Raw genomic sequence first — 15,647 nt, forward strand, 5'->3', positions numbered from 1 at the left:
GGAACAGGACCGAACCTGTGCGAAGTACGCTGCGCGTCAAAAATGAAGTGCGTAAATACAGTGAAATCCGTCCAATGCAACGGACAAAGTCGGAAGTATACCTGTAACGCAGGGATAAAACATCAAGAAAAAGAATTTTCCGAATTACCAGTGATTTGCGACGGAAATACAGTGGTGGACTTATGTTATGAGTATTAGAAGTCTCCTTTCACCCCTCGGAGCTACTGCAAGTGATCAAATTTATCACCGAAGTAGGTTATGCACATCCTCCATGCTTTGTTTTTTTGACGCATATGTAGTACCGTGCTCGTTACTCCCGCGGATTTTGCTCACGTCAAACTTCCCGTCCTCCATGTAAATTAGTTTTTACTCCCCATTACGAACTAAATTTTTATATTCTCAGGTCTTAAATTAGTCGCTCGATAATGCCGCGAAATGACGTACTCGTCACGAGAGTCACGCGCAGCCAGGAGAAGAAAGAAAAAATCTTGTCCGACAAGGGAGACACCAATAAGCCAGGGACTAACCAAGTGCCGAATAAGTTTTTTAAAAGTAAAACACTGCGCGCTGCGCCTAAGAAGCGCCTAATGCAGAGAACCATGCCAAAACGAGCAACGAGATTGAATCAAATTAAGAATGACGATTCCAGTGAGTTTGTGCCGTCCATGAAACAGCCCACACTGTCGGAGTCCTTCGCACGGGCCTCTGTGCGTGGTAAACTCAGACCACGCAAGGAGGTCAAAAACTATTGCGACGCTTCTGTTTTGGCAAAAAGCATCTCCCCCGACAAGAGAAAGAGTTTTGTATTGCTGGAGAACATTGATTTTAACAAAGGAACCAACAAGGCACCTGTTTATAAATCTGTCAAAACAACAGATAAAGATTCCGAGGGTAAGGAGAGCGTTTATGAATTTGACTTTGACGTCAATGATCCTAAGGAGAAAGTCAACAAGGGGAAAAAGAAACGAGCTCGCAGGAAGGCAGCGACTGTTAAGAAGAAAAAAACTGATGCCAAAAGCGTTGTTGAGAAACTTCAGGAGCCACTCAAACAGCAGACAAAGGTCACCGAGCCCTCCAAGAGTCTAACGCCGGAAGACGAAGTTGGGGGAAATGTTGTCAGCTTACCAGTTGGTGGAACTGTTGTGGAAACTAAGGAAGAAGGACAGAAAACGACTTCAGTGACTGAAGATGGTCCTTGCGATTTGCCGACGAGCAAGAATGTACCGTTGAAAAGTCCTCAGCTGAGAATAGCACATGTGGAAAAACTAACGGGGGACAGAAAGGTCAGCTTTAAGTCAAATCTGTCAAGAACAGGGCAAAACTCTACAAAATTCAACCCGTTCAGGTCTACGATATCAGTTTTTAGGCAGAGGCCTACGTTGCAAACTCAAGAAATGATGAACCACTCTTTGCTGAACAAATCATTGTCGCCAATAAAGAATGAGACGGATCACTTTGACCCTGCTAGTCCGTGGCGACCACCGACTACAAACGAGTTGTTCAGTATTAAACGAATGGTGCAAAGTACGCCGCAACCCCGGCGGATCACATCCACATCTTCGAGTGTAGAATTCAGGCGGATTCACAGGATCTTGGAAAATAACGAGAACAGGGAAAATGTCGAGCCTACCAGAAGCAGTACGAGCCCTGTGAGTAGGCAGGGCGAAAGCAAGGCGGTGAAACCTTTGGGGCTCAGAACATTGAATGCAGAGAATATTCAGGCTGGCCCAAATATATCAAGCGATGCATCCAGACTTGGAGGAACAAGGCCCTTCACCCAATCGTCAAATCGTGCTGAAAACAAAGTGAACACAGGTTTCGGCGACAGACTCTACAAGTCGCCGTCTAAAAATGATAAGGTAATGGTAGGAAGTGGCTTGAGGAGAAAAAATCAAGAGGTTCTTCGATCCGTCACACATGATGACGAGAATTTGCCACTCGGAGAAGATGCGAAATTCTTGAAGCAGTCAAAGCTTAACTCCTTTCTTAACATGGACGAGATGCCCGAAAGCACGACAATAAATACAAGCCACGGCATATTTGGGGATTCCATTGCTACGCCAGCAATCAGTGAACAAACCCTGAAAATTCCACGACCAGTCGAAATTGAAAATTGTTTTGGGTTTGAGGACGATTATTCCAGCACTCGAGTGACCCCTATTAAATTTGACAATAAACAGGACAGAACCCCTGTCAAAAAAGTATTTGAACGTCCCAGGGGTAGAGTCTTGTCTACGGAAAAGGGTTCATCGGTAAAAACGGCCAGGATATCTCTGGGGGAAATTAAGAACACTCTGTACCCGAGAAAAGAGACGAAGATTGATAATGTAGAAACTAAAAATGACAAGGAAAGGAAAACGGAGCTGGACATAAATGCAATCAAAGATTCGAGAAACCAGAAAGCTGACGTGAGGCCAACCGATGCCTCTAATACTGTTAAATTCACTGACACGTTCGATGTACTCTCTGAAAGCGTGCAAGGGCAAGAAACTGACAAATCGCTGGATGCTGAAATTTCGTTGTTTGCAGACATGGAACCCGTTCATTTTACAAAGGTACGGTGTTTCCTCAATTTTATCATAATTTCTTTCAAATCCCAAACATGTGACTGAATAAATTAACAAAAAACATGTACAAATTTCTACTGTCCTCAGCCTCCTAGAAGATCCTACGCAAAGAAGAGAGAACGTGTACGTTATTGGTCTTCAGAGGCGGAGGAAGACGACGAATTTGAGAATGACGTTGAGAACCCGACTCGCAAGAAAAAGAAGAGGCAGAAATTGACCAAAGTTGCACAGGTTGAAAACAAGAAAATTGAAGAGTGGGTTAAGAGCGTCAACAACACTTTCCGAGAGATAGATGAATTTGACTTGGTAGTCGAGAAAGCACCGTGAAATGCGATCAAAATCTTATAATAAGTTTTTGAAATTCTCAAAGACTTCTCATTATTTGTTTGAGCTCAACTTTATACCATCACTACAGCAGATAAATTCTGACTTGATAACGCGAGCGCGAGCATTCTCAAAACCTGAATCCTATAAAAGTTAATTTATTCGTATACGGGAAAGACACGAGAACGGATTCAGTGTTGAAAATGCACTGTTTAATGTACATATCATAAAGATATTTTTAAAGTATACATATTTTTTATTGCCGGTTATACCTATAAAAAAAAATTGAACGGTTTACATTGAAAAGAAATTTTACGGTAGCCTCTTATACTGACTTTCTTATGACCTGAGGCCTTTGATAGAATTACCTAGATTAATGGTTACAAATATGAATAACTTACATTTCTAAGGAGTATATTAAATTATCTGATTATCGTTATCGGTATTAATAAAGTATATGAGAAAATTAATATAAATCTACATATCATAGTTCGATGTAAATACTACACCGTTTTTATTTGTTTTATCTTGTATTTTCTCCGAAACACATTACGGCGCGGTCTTTTTGCTAAATTCATTTAACAACTAATCGATAGAGTAAATATTGTTAAATAAAACATAACAGAAAAAATGAATACTGACCATCTTTTAAATGCATGGAGGTAGCATCTCAATGCTATGTGCGTAAAGGACTGAAGAATGTCTCTCGCTCTCGCGCCGTGATTGGCTGAGCGTTATGAGATTTTTATGCTCAGCCAGTCACGTACCGCATGATTTTACGGATCGTGTTCTCCGTACGTCATGCGAATTGCCAGAAACACGACGCAGTTCGCGCAAATATAAGTAGCGGCAGCACTGTTCAGCTGATCGGCGGCGCCGTCAAGGGAGAAATATCGAAAACTCGACAAAGTCATTTGTAATCTCGCGTGTGTGCGCGCGAGTGTATTTATTTTTAACAATTGTGGCCTGGGTTGTGGCGAACAACGCAGGCATCATCTGATAATCTGTCGTTTCGAGAGCAAAGACGAAATAAGGCGACGCGAGTATGTTCAAAAGCGGCTAAAGAACCGGAACTGCCGTTCCTCGACGGTGGCGAGTGTTCGATAACAATAATTTTCATTCCTAAATCGTATAAGCGAGATTATCAACCGCGCGAATAAATACGAGTCGCAAATCGGCCGTTCGGCGGACAGGAGGGAGGAAGATTCGGTGAAGCCGGAGAATTGATACGTAGATGAGAAATCAGCGCTCGGTGAGCTGAACAAGGAGAAGTGTGCGTGTGGGAAAGGTTCGAAGAGCGGTCAAGACTTTGCGCTGATATCGGCGAATATCAGCGGTGCGAGTATCTCGGCTTCACCTCGTATGGCTCAGGGTAAAATATGGCCACGGTATACGAGAGCCCGTTCCTTTCGAACAGGCTTCGCCAGATCGAGGAGAGATACGAGGAGCCGACTACGTTCGGCCGTTGCGACTGCACCAGCTACAGCTACCTCGCCCTCAGCGTCGTCCTCTTCGCCGTCGGCACGGCGATAACGATTCTAGCCCTCGGCGATGTCGCCAACGGCTATATATTCTCACACCTAGGACACATGTGGCTCGTAGGACCGATATTCATATGCTCCGGACTGATGGTCGCTGTTAAGTGCATGCTCTACCTCAGGCGAAAATCCGTCATACAGATGATATACCATCAGCGACAACTATTCCGAGTGAGTATATAATAATCCGCCGTATTTATTTTCAACAACTAATCCAATCGCGATGCATAATCATCATCCATGGGGTTGAAGTTAGCGACGTTAGCGTAACGAAACATTGGGCAGAAAAAATACAAGTCTTCAATATCGTAGCGACTTGGAAGTGGCCAAGTTTTCAAGGCATCAATTTCTTTTGCCTTATCATAATATACTACATGTCAGAGATTCCTGAAATTACGAAATAACGAGTTTTCCGTAACACTTATCATCGCAATAACGTTACTAATTTCAGACTCACTATTATCCAGGGCCAAATCTCTGTAAGCGTGTTGTGTTTCTCTGCTAAGGCGGAAGAAATCGTTGATGTCCAATTTCTAAATGACTTTCAAGGAATTGGTATTCCAGAACACCAGTATCATCAGTTTGTTACGATTTGTACTCAATTGTAGACCATGCTTGATCCTAAAGGTGCGGAGTAACGATTTTTTCGTAAACATGCATCGTTACTAACTTCATCCTCATGTTTATCTTCGTGATTTCTAATCTTGGTCCAGATAACCAACCGTCGTAATCGGGACGCGTGCTTTTGTGTGTGTGTGTGTGTGTTTGCGTCGCGTCGCGTGCTTTAATCGCGATTTCTCCTCCTTTCGAATTGCAAAGAATATGAAAACAAAACTAAACGATATCACGACGAAAGTTCCACGGTCGAGACGTCGGAAACAGAAGTTTAAGAGCGGTAAAATTTTATTATATTGAAGTTAGTCACGTTATATCGTTACGATTCATGCTGAGGAAAAATTGTTATTTCACGATTTTGGAATTGCTTGAAGTTTAGTAAACTGTAATAAAACACTCATACTTCGAAATCATACTTCCCTCAAAATCGTTAAAAAATTAAGAAAATGGTGATTTTTTCCCCAATATTTCATTACGATAACGTTACTAACTTCAACCTTGTAAAATTTTCATCATCGACAGCCTATGACAGGACGTCGTAGTGATTCACAGTTCCGGGCTATCAGAAAACAATATGCGCATATCACGGTATTTTCAGGTATCGGGTGCTCGTGCACGCTGCATTATCGGCAGCTACGATGTTCGATGACTTTTGAACTCACACTTTGTGTGTACAGTCGCACCTCGATTCCACGGACTTTGATTCTGCGAACTTTCTGCCCCTATTGCAAGAGTGACCATAGGCGGGATCTATGGAAGGAGTCTGAGGTAGCACCGGGATCGGTTATCTGGGAACCTTGATTCTGTGGAATCCGGTCCCAAGTTGTCTGTAGAATCGAGGTCCGACTTTATTACTTGTCTACGTAAGCACCTGTCGTGCCGTTGCATGCTTGTTACCGTATCGTTTCTCTGTGTTAGGTGACTCACGCGTAACAATACGATTCGCAATTTAGAGCTTGAAATTTAGTCGAGTCAATTGGTACGGATAATTCATTGAGACGTTGTCGCCGATGTATCTGATTATTTAGAGAAGTAGAAGATTCGATACTTTTCCTAGTTCCCTCTATCTCTGATGAAAAGCTTTTCTCCATGTCACTGATAAACAGGAACGACGCAGGCTGGTATTCAGCTTTGTTCAATTTCTCTTATCAAAAACAATAGCTATCAATGACTGATATTACGTCATCAATTGTGCCCTATTAGAACGAAAGACCGCTTCGTCAGAATACATTCCTTGCCCTCCTCCTGTGTGCAATTCCTCCAATCTATAACTAGTTTAATCATCGCCACTCTGAGGATAAAATATCGGAATGACTATTTCGACCATTCGAAACTCGTCGAGACTTTGTGGGGTCATATTCAGTGCGAATCAGAAGACTCATCGCTATGAATAGAGTTGCCTTTATTACATATTCAAAACTTTGCATAGATCTTAACAATTTTTAAAAGCTCATGTCAAATATTACTTTCATTCTCACTGAAGATTCGGAAACATACTTCAACTGGCGACTTACTTATACCAGATCGCAAGAGTGGGTCACATATAATGAATTAGTTGCATTCGTGTATTTCCAATTGCACAGACAGTCAAAGTTAGGAGCCGTTTAAAAATGCAATGTAAAAGTAGCGGTGAGAGAGATGAAGCGAGAATAACAAGAGAGACCGATAAATCATGAATATGTTTCATGGTCACACAGTGAATTGTTGTTATTGTCACCGGTATGCGGGAAGTCATCTGTGAATTTTTCTTTTCTTTTTTTTTCTTTTTATTTAACAAAGAAGCAAACGAACAGCCATGCTGAAAGGTATCGAATTCAGGAATAGCAGTAGCAGTAGATTATATGGAAAATTTAAATCATCTTTAATTTTAAATTCCCTGAAGAAAAGAGTACGGAAATTTGCGTTAAGTTCACTTGACTAAATTTGACCAAACAACTAACTAGGTATGTTTACATTCTGGCGTTGTCATGTGAAAAATATTTGTCTCGGTTAAATATAAAAAGAAGTAACAGCAGCCACAGCGGCAGAAGTAGAAAGAGAATAAGGGGAAAAGAGAGAAGTAAAAGGTGGCGAATTTTCTGCTGGTAAAAGCGAAAAAAAATTTTTTTTCAAAATGTATTCCATATTTTTTCATTCCAGTTTTTTCTTGATTGTCTCGGTATATCGTTACTTTCAGATATCGTTTAAATGTGTTGTGATATTCAGTGTGAGAAAGAATTTCTTTAAAAATTTACTGGGCAAAAGTAATACAAATAAAACTGTGAATAGTCATTGTAAGTTAAGGAAACTAATTAGTCAGAAACGTAGTTTTCCTCTTGCATGTTTTTTTTTCTCTTCCCTGCATTATCGTCCGCATTATGCGATAAATTCCGTGTAAATTATAAATTGGTCAGCTTCCTGAAAATAGTGGGAAATTTTATTACTTGACTTCAACAAATCATACAGATTCCGAACCACATTTAATCACCATGAATTCTCATTAAACGCGTACGTCTTAAGCAATAAGAAAAAAAAAAACAATGCTTACAGCATTTACAGGAACTGGCCGGCGCTCAGGCGGTGAATGGGTCCGGCACAGGAACCCCTGGCCCGCCCCCGTACGAGGTCATCACCCAGAGTCAAGGACCAAGTGAGCTGCCGCCTCCTTCGTACGCCGAAGCTGTCGCTCTTCTTCAGCAAGCAGGTGTTCAAGGTAAACATTGTTCTAGCTATTTCGTTGCACAGCTACGCACACAATTCATGTACCTGCATCGCGACACAAATTCTTTATATGATATTAGATATAAGCAAGGAAAGAAAAGTTTTGGAAAAATGATGGAACGATAAAATCGTAGGTTCAATTTCTAGCATCTGCGAGCCAATGACCGAAATTTAGGGAAATCATACAGACTGTTTTAAATCAGCCTCACGAATAATTTCGCGTGTTTACTTACCCTCGTTATTTTTTTTCTTTTCAAACTCTCTTACATCAACGACGCGGCGTTGAACGGCTTATTCTATCTTGTTATAATTGTGTTTTTTTTTTTTTTTTTTTTCCCCCCCTCTTCATCCCCCTGAGATTAGATAAAAAATTATTACTTCCAAGTGTATTATTTGAAATAATCTGGATTATTTTGTTCTATCCTGGTAGTATTATTTTCTTTAATTACTAATATTGCAAAGCGATTAGGATATATATGAAATTCCCGTATTAAGATATATTATGCAAGTACGCCTGCATTCTTATTGGCTTGTTTGCTCAAATACCATGCGAGAAATGAAACTCATTTCGCACCTCTCGGCCGCCAGCTCCCAACTGTCTAGACAGATGTGTTTGATCTTAATCGTACAAGAGTGGTGTTACCCTGTATCGTACAGTATAAGGATAAGCAAGCATATCGATGATGCTAAGGCTGCATTTGAGACTTGGTCTCATTTCTGTTATTTTTGTCTTTATCCATTTTCCTTTTCTTCTCTACGTCATTTCAGTAATAAAATTATTATTCTCAATATTTTTACGAGTGGAACAACGAAGAGAAAAACAGGTTCGTTGCCTTCTCGCGTGTTGTTATTCCTTAGAATTAATTTACAGTATTTGCTCGATCGTGTGCCTCGATGTGCCACTGGTCAATGCAACTATACACATCCCATTTGTTGTGGATATGAGAGAAACGATATATGTATATATAAGATGATAATAATGATAATGATAATAATATTTGCTGCTGCTGCATTGGTACAAATGCAAAAGTATAATATATCTAATGTATACTCACGATTTGTATCACTGCCAGACATTTTTGTTTTTAAATTAGCTTAATTTTCCTATTTTAGATGACAAGCTCCCTGGAGTTGCGACATCCTGTACATCGCTGGCAGTGGGCGAGGCGGGAAGGACCAAGCCTTGAATGACCCACGTCGGAATTCACTCTTTTGTGGATACCGGATTGCATTGTGTGTCACTGCTTCCTGCTTCGATTGGACAGTCAGTACATTGGGTAAAAAAAAGAAGAACGACAGCAACTTTTGTATTGTTACACAGCTTGGAACTGAATAGAGAGGCTGCCGTTGTCATTGTAGCGGACAATTTGTCGGCCTTCACATATTGTCGGCTGGCTGGGTACGGGTGGTGAGTATTTCACGTTCTCTCTGCCAGCAAAAATCCTAATTCTGCAATATGCGTGAGAGGATGACCTTGTTCTTGACATATCTTCCAAAGACAGTCGGTTAGGCTGAGAAATCGATTGTTTTCCTTTTTTATGACGTTTTTTTTCTTCCTTCTGTTTACCAAATGACAACAGTATCTTCCAAATAATGTTTTCTAAGACTGTCGACACGTGCCCCTTTTCCCGCCATATTTTATCGCCGTCTACATTTTATCCTCAATCAGTTTGGTTCGCTTTTTCCTCGCCCACGCTAGAAGCATACCTTTATTTTACCCTCATTACCTATCCTATCATTAAAAACCACAATCTTAATCGTTACGACGGAACGTATCGAACGAATCCATGAAAATTGTCATATACCAAAACTTATTGTCGGTGCTAATTCATTTGTGTTATACATGGTATCTTCAAATCATCATTATAATGGTTATGATAATGATAATAATGGTAACAACTAGGTTTATAAGTTTCGTATTGTGTGCATAGCTGAGGAAACTTAGAAGCTTGAAGTATCGTTGGAGTAATAATAATAATAATAATAATAATAACAATAATAACAATAACAATAATAACAACAATAATAACATCAACAACAACAACAGCAACAACCAACAATTATAAGAACAAGAGGAAGTATATTGTCGAGTGTGCGTCAGCCACCTCAGGATACTCTTCTTGTGGATATAATGATGACGATAATAATAACAATAGTAATAAGTATTATAACTATGGACAATCGAGTTAGTTAGTTAGTTATTACGATCAAAACTGTTGCCTTCTACGAGATAGGTGAACCAATTAATTAGGTATGCATGTATACCAAATTACCCGTACTTTAGTTACAATCCCACGTCTGATGCGTGCGTATAGTCAATGTACGTGATTCGTACGGAAGTGTAATGTCTCTACAATTTCCAATTTATTTATGCTACTTACATCACTAGAAATAGGGCACGTAAAATATTATTTTTACCTTCAAGTTATCATACGATGTTTAACCTGATCGGCATATGTACTGCTGCTGTACGTATTTGCTTAAAGCGTCGTTTACTTAACGTGTATTACTTTCAGGCGTCCGAAGGCAGCTTTTGCTTTTTTTATTTATTTTTTTTAAATTGTTTTATTTTTATTTTTTTTACTCTTACATGCGAATGCAAGCCTTGACGATGCCCAAGTCTTCCAAACCTTTCAGACTTAATTTTAATTGAAAGGGGTTGAAGAGAATATCCAATGACTGTTAACAGGGAGAGAAAAAGACGTGTAACAAGGGTAAAAAATTAAGCAGGCGGCGGATTCTCAATTTCACCCAAACCAGTTGCTTTTTTTGTAAACTTTAATAACCTTGATGTCTGATTCAATTATTCTTGCCAAATCAATTGCTTATTGGTTCCCATTGTAAGGTAATCCATCATTTTACACTTCTCGGTGGATTAAATTTTATCAGAAAAAAAATGTTACTTGAAAGTTAATGAAACCGATATAGTTTTTCTTTAAACTGCAAAGTCTCTTGCGCAAAACGTGTTGTTTTCTTTTTTTTCGTCTAGTTTTATACAAACGCATCAACTTCTAACAATTGATCAGCTCGTGATTCTAATGATTATAAGTACTATGATACGAATATAATAACAATGATCAATAGTTACTTGACGTATTTAAAATACTTGCATACATACGTTATATGTACACATGTATATAATAGTAACAGTAACATGCGCATAAGTGAATAGCAAAGAACTATACATATGGTGGCCAGATGCTAGGCAAAATAGTTTTAAAAGTACATAACTTTAACGAGTAAACGTATAGTTTCGTATAGTATATAGGTAGTTAGGCAATATACAATGTATGTTATGAAAAAATTATTATAATGTAGTGAAGAAATCACGATTGAATATTTTTTTATATATAATAAAAAAAAAAAAAAGGAGGGAATGAAAAGAGAAACGACACTCACAGTAAGACTGCTGTTTTGCCTTAGAAGAAAAAAGAAGAAAAAAAAAAAAGAATTAAATAATACGAAATAACAAAGAACAGAAGGATATGTTACTCGCTTATTTTGTCGACGCTGTGAAGTATTTTCTTCCCTTTTCATATTGTTATTAATTTAATTTCTTTCCAATCAAAGTTCTCCTCTTTCTCACGTCATTTCAGCTCGCAAATTGTGAGGGATAAAGAAAAACGCACAGCGTTCATACAATAGAAATAGATGTTTGAAAGATGATATTTGAACTCGAACAGTATTAACAAGAATATGATATGTCATAGTACTTATTGTTAGAAAATTTTTGATTGAAATAATGGGTGAAGGTAGTTAACAAGGACGACTTAAAATCACGTAATGTTTCGTTTGATATTAAACAAAATTTTCCACTCTCGCAAGTTTTGCGAGTCAAAACATAGTTGAAATAATATTATTGAAAAGATAAATCTCTTCGCCATTCCGAACTGGAAATAAAAATTTGAGGAGGCAATGAATAAATGAATAATTCTCAAATACTTGGAAAACATTATATCGAATGTGTACGCAATTTATACGTGTACCAATAACATCAGAGTTTGCCTTGAGACCAGTTCTACACATATTTATGTTGATAGTAAACAGTGTTATTTCAACTTACCGCCCTAAAGACGTTGATGAATTAATAAATTTTCGCGACTGTTTATCAATGATAAATTATTTTAAATCGCGCAACGCTTTTTCACCTCTAAAATATTATTTTATTCCTTGAGCTTGGATTGTTGAATAAATCAGACGAAAATTTGTCATGTGCACAAGATTCAGAAAGTTTATTTCATCTATTTATTTTTCTTTTTTTGTTTTTTCCGTTATAGGACTTTGTTTTTGATTAAATATCAAACTTGTTTAGCTTATAGTATACAAAATAAAAGGAAGAAAAAATTTTTAAAAAAATGAGAATAACCGTTGCGCTATGATATGCAGTTACGCATATTTATTGTGAAATATAAAGATTGTACAGTAAAATAAATTACAAAACAACGAAAATTGATCCATGTAGATATGCAATTGTTGTTGAACTGTTTTGAAACCTACAAGTTATGAAATTAGGCTCAATATTTATGACATCGAGCAAGACAATTTGGAATTTTACGAAATTTTATTATCAAATAATCTATAATAATACGAGTTGTACATGATGAATATATTATACATGTATCATATAATTCACAGTGGATAGTCAGGGGGAACAAACAATTTTTTTACTTTTATAAGGAATTGAATTTAATTGCAAATAATGAAAGGAGAACTTGGATGACGAGGTCAACGATCTTAAGATTGAGCCACGGCGAGCATCTCTTCCTGATGGATCAAGTGAGTCGTGTGATTGACTAGACCCATCAATTTCGACAGGGATGCCGACCAGGCATCAAGAAGAGCAGCCGGTTCCTGAGCACCGGTAAACCGAACCACACCCGCCGGCCTGTCTGTACGCGCGTTGATCACTCCTGTTTCAACCAAATTGCAGAGGCACGACTCTGTCTCTTCCATTGGAAGATCTAGCAGTTCCGCCATACGAGTCAGCGTTATCTTTGTATAATATTTAGCCATTATTCGAATATTCTGCAAAAATATGAATCAACGGTTAGCGATTTACAATTCTATGCTATAGATTGTACAATTGACCTTTGCAAATTTTTCTGGTAATTTCCTTGACTTTATTTTCACGGATTCGAGTCATGTGGAAGTGAATATCAGCTCTAAGCATCTTCTAGACTCAAGACTCTTTTCACTTTTGTTTTGAATTTAACCTCCCTACCCTGCGTCAACTGGACCTTAAACCAAATATTCAAATGATCAAAAGACTTGAGCTGATGAATTGAGATGAATGTACAGGGTAGGTAAATTAAATTTAAACGACTCATAACCGTCTGTGTACACCTGAATTTCAGTACGATTAAGCATAGTTTCTAACTTTGATGTTATCAGTATTCTTCAACGATTTTTCGGTGGTCGATAAGATATGGCGTATAAATTTCTCTCAAGTAAAACAACCCGGTAATCTTACATGTTCGACGACACGATTTCTGAGTTCCGTCCATCGTTTAGAACCTTCTTCGGTACCCGTAGAGAACACTTCGGTGGCTCTTAAGTCTCTTTCGTATATCTCGCAGAGGCCCGACCATTTGATCAACTCCGGGTTAACGAAAAGTCGTAGTAGCTCTCTGGGAAAATAATAATAACGAGTGATCGGCTGTAGCAATGTAACATAATCTATAAATGCAAACGAAAAAAGGACGAATGTTTACTTGTACGTCGGTATCTCGTCCAAAAGCTTGTCCGCCAGAAGTCTGTGGGTGAGATCGGCCTGCTCGGGTTCGTGCGCGGCCAATACGAGGTACAGCACGGCGCGAGAGAGGGCGGTGTGACGTTTTTTTGGGTCATCTCTTACCGCGGGAGTTTCAAGCACCGCGCGATTGTGTCGACAGAGCTGGAGGTGCCAGCCTTCGTGACGGGCGAGTTCCATCATCAGGCTAGAATGAATAATACAGAAAATCATTTGCGGACCAAAACGAACAAAGAAAAAAAAACAAATATATTCCTTCGTATGTAGATTTTCCACGTACTCGTAGTACTTCAGTTTCAGGGTCTGAGTTTCTTCATTGTTTTCATCCTCGAAGAATTTTATATTTATCTTCTTTGCTATGATCTGGGTACGGATGAAATCTTGCTTCGCTAAGCACAGGCGCATCTGTTCCAATATCAGAGAAGCCTTTTCTCGTCTTGACATGCTTCCGTACGTCTCTACCTAAAACGGACACCGTATTGTACGGGTTATATTCCTCAAAAGAGTAATATGGCAGATAGACTTTCCAAGAATTCCTTGTTACTCGCCTGCAATTCTTGCATGATTGTAGCTGCTCCGGTAACGTCCCCGTCCTCCTCCTTCAATTGAGCTAAGCGATGCGTGAGTCGTGCTCTTTCAACTTCGACGTATATCTGCGAAATAATTGGGGGTCTGAATTGGGGGAATCTGAATAATTGGGGATGGAGATTAAAATTGCTGGATCCATTCCAAGCTCGAATAACTCAACTTTTCCAACGACTCACCTTTCCCTCGGTAACCGAACGCAGTGTTTCGATTAACTTTATCATGGTTTCCTTGTCGGGTGTTTTGTCAACGTAGGTGCAGCACTCCTGAACCATTTTGGTTACGGCTTGCTTCAATTGCGAGCGTCTCTTTGACAGGAGAACTATGTGCTCGTTCAGAGCCGTCCAGTTTTTGGCTTCCAAGCATATTTCTACAATGGCGATCAGGACGCGAGACGTGGAGACCATGTCTGCTCCCTGAAATCATTCGATACAGCGTCAGATGAATGAATCAGTTTGTATCTGCCGATCTAATTCTTGAGTTATCTGTGCATCGAATCTCACCGTTCTGGTTAGTTTTTCTAACGCCAAAAGCTGGTCCAAAGCATCGTGCAGTTTACCTTCCCGTGCCAGTTTCTTACATTTGGGAATTTTGGTGTCGCAGTTACTGCTGTAGTCCACCTCCATCTTTATTATCACCCCTGAATCTGTCGCCGGTGAGTCTGCCATTTTTTATTGTTCCGCGTGAATGTTCTCAACTGTAACAGAGGCCTGCATTTTTTAAGAGAAATCTAACGGGATACGAGATATCGCAGTTTCTTAACGGAATATTTGTCCAGATTTTCGCTGAGCCTTGGTATTTAACATTAAACACGTACCTAACTTTTGTTTATTTCTTGCGCTTCACTGTTTGTGGTAATTAATCAACGCACAATACTATTTGGTTACAAGGCTCTATTCTCGAATTCAAAATAACTCGAGCTTCTAAATGGCTGGTATATTAGACAGTGCGATATGCAAAAGGGAGGTTTGTGATCATTACACTGCAGTTTTCGCAATCTCTTAGATTTAGGTTATACGGAGTGGGGTTTGATACAGGAAAGAGCGGTTCGTACTTCATAGACAGGCACACTCGTTATTTCAAATAAACGTTCGAAATAAATTCCTTGACTGCCGTTCGCTCCAAGCAAGGAATTTCATCGTAGCTTCGAAGTTATTGAAATTCAGAATGTGACAGGTTATGTGATTACATCTTCGGCATAACCCAAAACCGGGAGTACGTAGGTGAATTAATACTCACGTGAATCTCGAATCCAAACGAACGTTTCGCACAGTTTATACGGAACGAATAGTCTTTTATATGCGCGTCCAGCAAGCAATTATAAAAATCACGATGTATAATAATAAATTGATAAATCAGACTTGTCAGCTTTCGAAGGAAGCGCTTATGATACGCAGACGTCAAATGAATGTTGTTGAAATTTTCGACGATCGATTAGAAAGCGAAAAAACACCTCATCCAATTTTGCCGTTCGATGGACAATTATTTATTTGCAGTACTGTTCAACCGATTTTTTGGCTACTCAAGTGAATAATATCTGTCTGGCAGTTAACTCAATACCTTAAACTT

At 39.1% G+C, this 15,647-nt stretch overlaps 3 protein-coding genes and 1 long non-coding RNA gene across 10 annotated transcripts; 2 read left to right on the forward strand and 2 right to left on the reverse strand.

Annotated features, from left to right (window-relative positions):
* The first annotated feature begins 33 nt into the window (after positions 1 to 33).
* Positions 34 to 3,518, forward strand: LOC124309135 (uncharacterized). Of its 2 annotated transcripts, XM_046772428.1 has the most exons (3): positions 34 to 251; positions 404 to 2,555; positions 2,655 to 3,518. In XM_046772428.1, exons 2-3 carry the CDS (start codon positions 426 to 428, stop codon positions 2,892 to 2,894), a joined length of 2,370 nt encoding a protein of 789 aa, XP_046628384.1. In that variant the 5' UTR covers positions 34 to 251; positions 404 to 425; the 3' UTR covers positions 2,895 to 3,518. The 2 variants fall into 2 exon arrangements, with proteins under 2 accessions (XP_046628384.1, XP_046628385.1); XM_046772429.1 differs by having other exon boundaries at positions 34 to 2,555.
* A 226-nt stretch (positions 3,519 to 3,744) lies between these two features.
* LOC124309159 (uncharacterized) lies at positions 3,745 to 12,197 on the forward strand. 3 transcript variants are annotated; one of them, XR_006909185.1, is made up of 4 exons: positions 3,747 to 4,600; positions 7,574 to 7,736; positions 8,858 to 9,152; positions 9,676 to 12,197. XR_006909185.1 is itself a non-coding variant. In XM_046772493.1 (3 exons), exons 1-3 carry the CDS (start codon positions 4,271 to 4,273, stop codon positions 8,929 to 8,931), a joined length of 558 nt encoding a protein of 185 aa, XP_046628449.1. In that variant the 5' UTR covers positions 3,745 to 4,270; the 3' UTR covers positions 8,932 to 12,197. The 3 variants fall into 3 exon arrangements, 2 of the variants coding, with proteins under 2 accessions (XP_046628449.1, XP_046628448.1); XM_046772493.1 differs by having other exon boundaries at positions 3,745 to 4,600; positions 7,583 to 7,736; positions 8,858 to 12,197; XM_046772492.1 differs by having other exon boundaries at positions 8,858 to 12,197.
* On the reverse strand, positions 6,571 to 8,921 carry LOC124309165 (uncharacterized). Of its 2 annotated transcripts, none has more exons than XR_006909186.1 (3): positions 8,800 to 8,921; positions 7,572 to 7,789; positions 6,571 to 7,441 (listed from the first exon to the last, which is right to left on the reverse strand). It is a non-coding gene; the product is annotated as an uncharacterized LOC124309165 (long non-coding RNA). The 2 variants fall into 2 exon arrangements; XR_006909187.1 differs by lacking the exon at positions 8,800 to 8,921 and adding an exon at positions 7,978 to 8,055.
* An 89-nt stretch (positions 12,198 to 12,286) lies between the features above and the next one.
* LOC124309142 (26S proteasome non-ATPase regulatory subunit 12) lies at positions 12,287 to 15,475 on the reverse strand. Of its 3 annotated transcripts, none has more exons than XM_046772460.1 (8): positions 15,318 to 15,475; positions 14,582 to 14,775; positions 14,258 to 14,494; positions 14,042 to 14,146; positions 13,774 to 13,955; positions 13,456 to 13,680; positions 13,215 to 13,371; positions 12,287 to 12,769 (listed from the first exon to the last, which is right to left on the reverse strand). In XM_046772460.1, exons 2-8 carry the CDS (start codon positions 14,744 to 14,746, stop codon positions 12,479 to 12,481), a joined length of 1,362 nt encoding a protein of 453 aa, XP_046628416.1. In that variant the 5' UTR covers positions 14,747 to 14,775; positions 15,318 to 15,475; the 3' UTR covers positions 12,287 to 12,478. The 3 variants fall into 3 exon arrangements, with proteins under 3 accessions (XP_046628416.1, XP_046628417.1, XP_046628418.1); XM_046772461.1 differs by having other exon boundaries at positions 14,582 to 14,788; XM_046772462.1 differs by lacking the exon at positions 15,318 to 15,475 and adding an exon at positions 14,896 to 15,263.
* Positions 15,476 to 15,647: the final 172 nt, after the last annotated feature.

This window comes from Neodiprion virginianus, chromosome 7, assembly GCF_021901495.1.
Source record: "Neodiprion virginianus isolate iyNeoVirg1 chromosome 7, iyNeoVirg1.1, whole genome shotgun sequence".
NCBI lineage: Eukaryota > Metazoa > Arthropoda > Insecta > Hymenoptera > Diprionidae > Neodiprion > Neodiprion virginianus.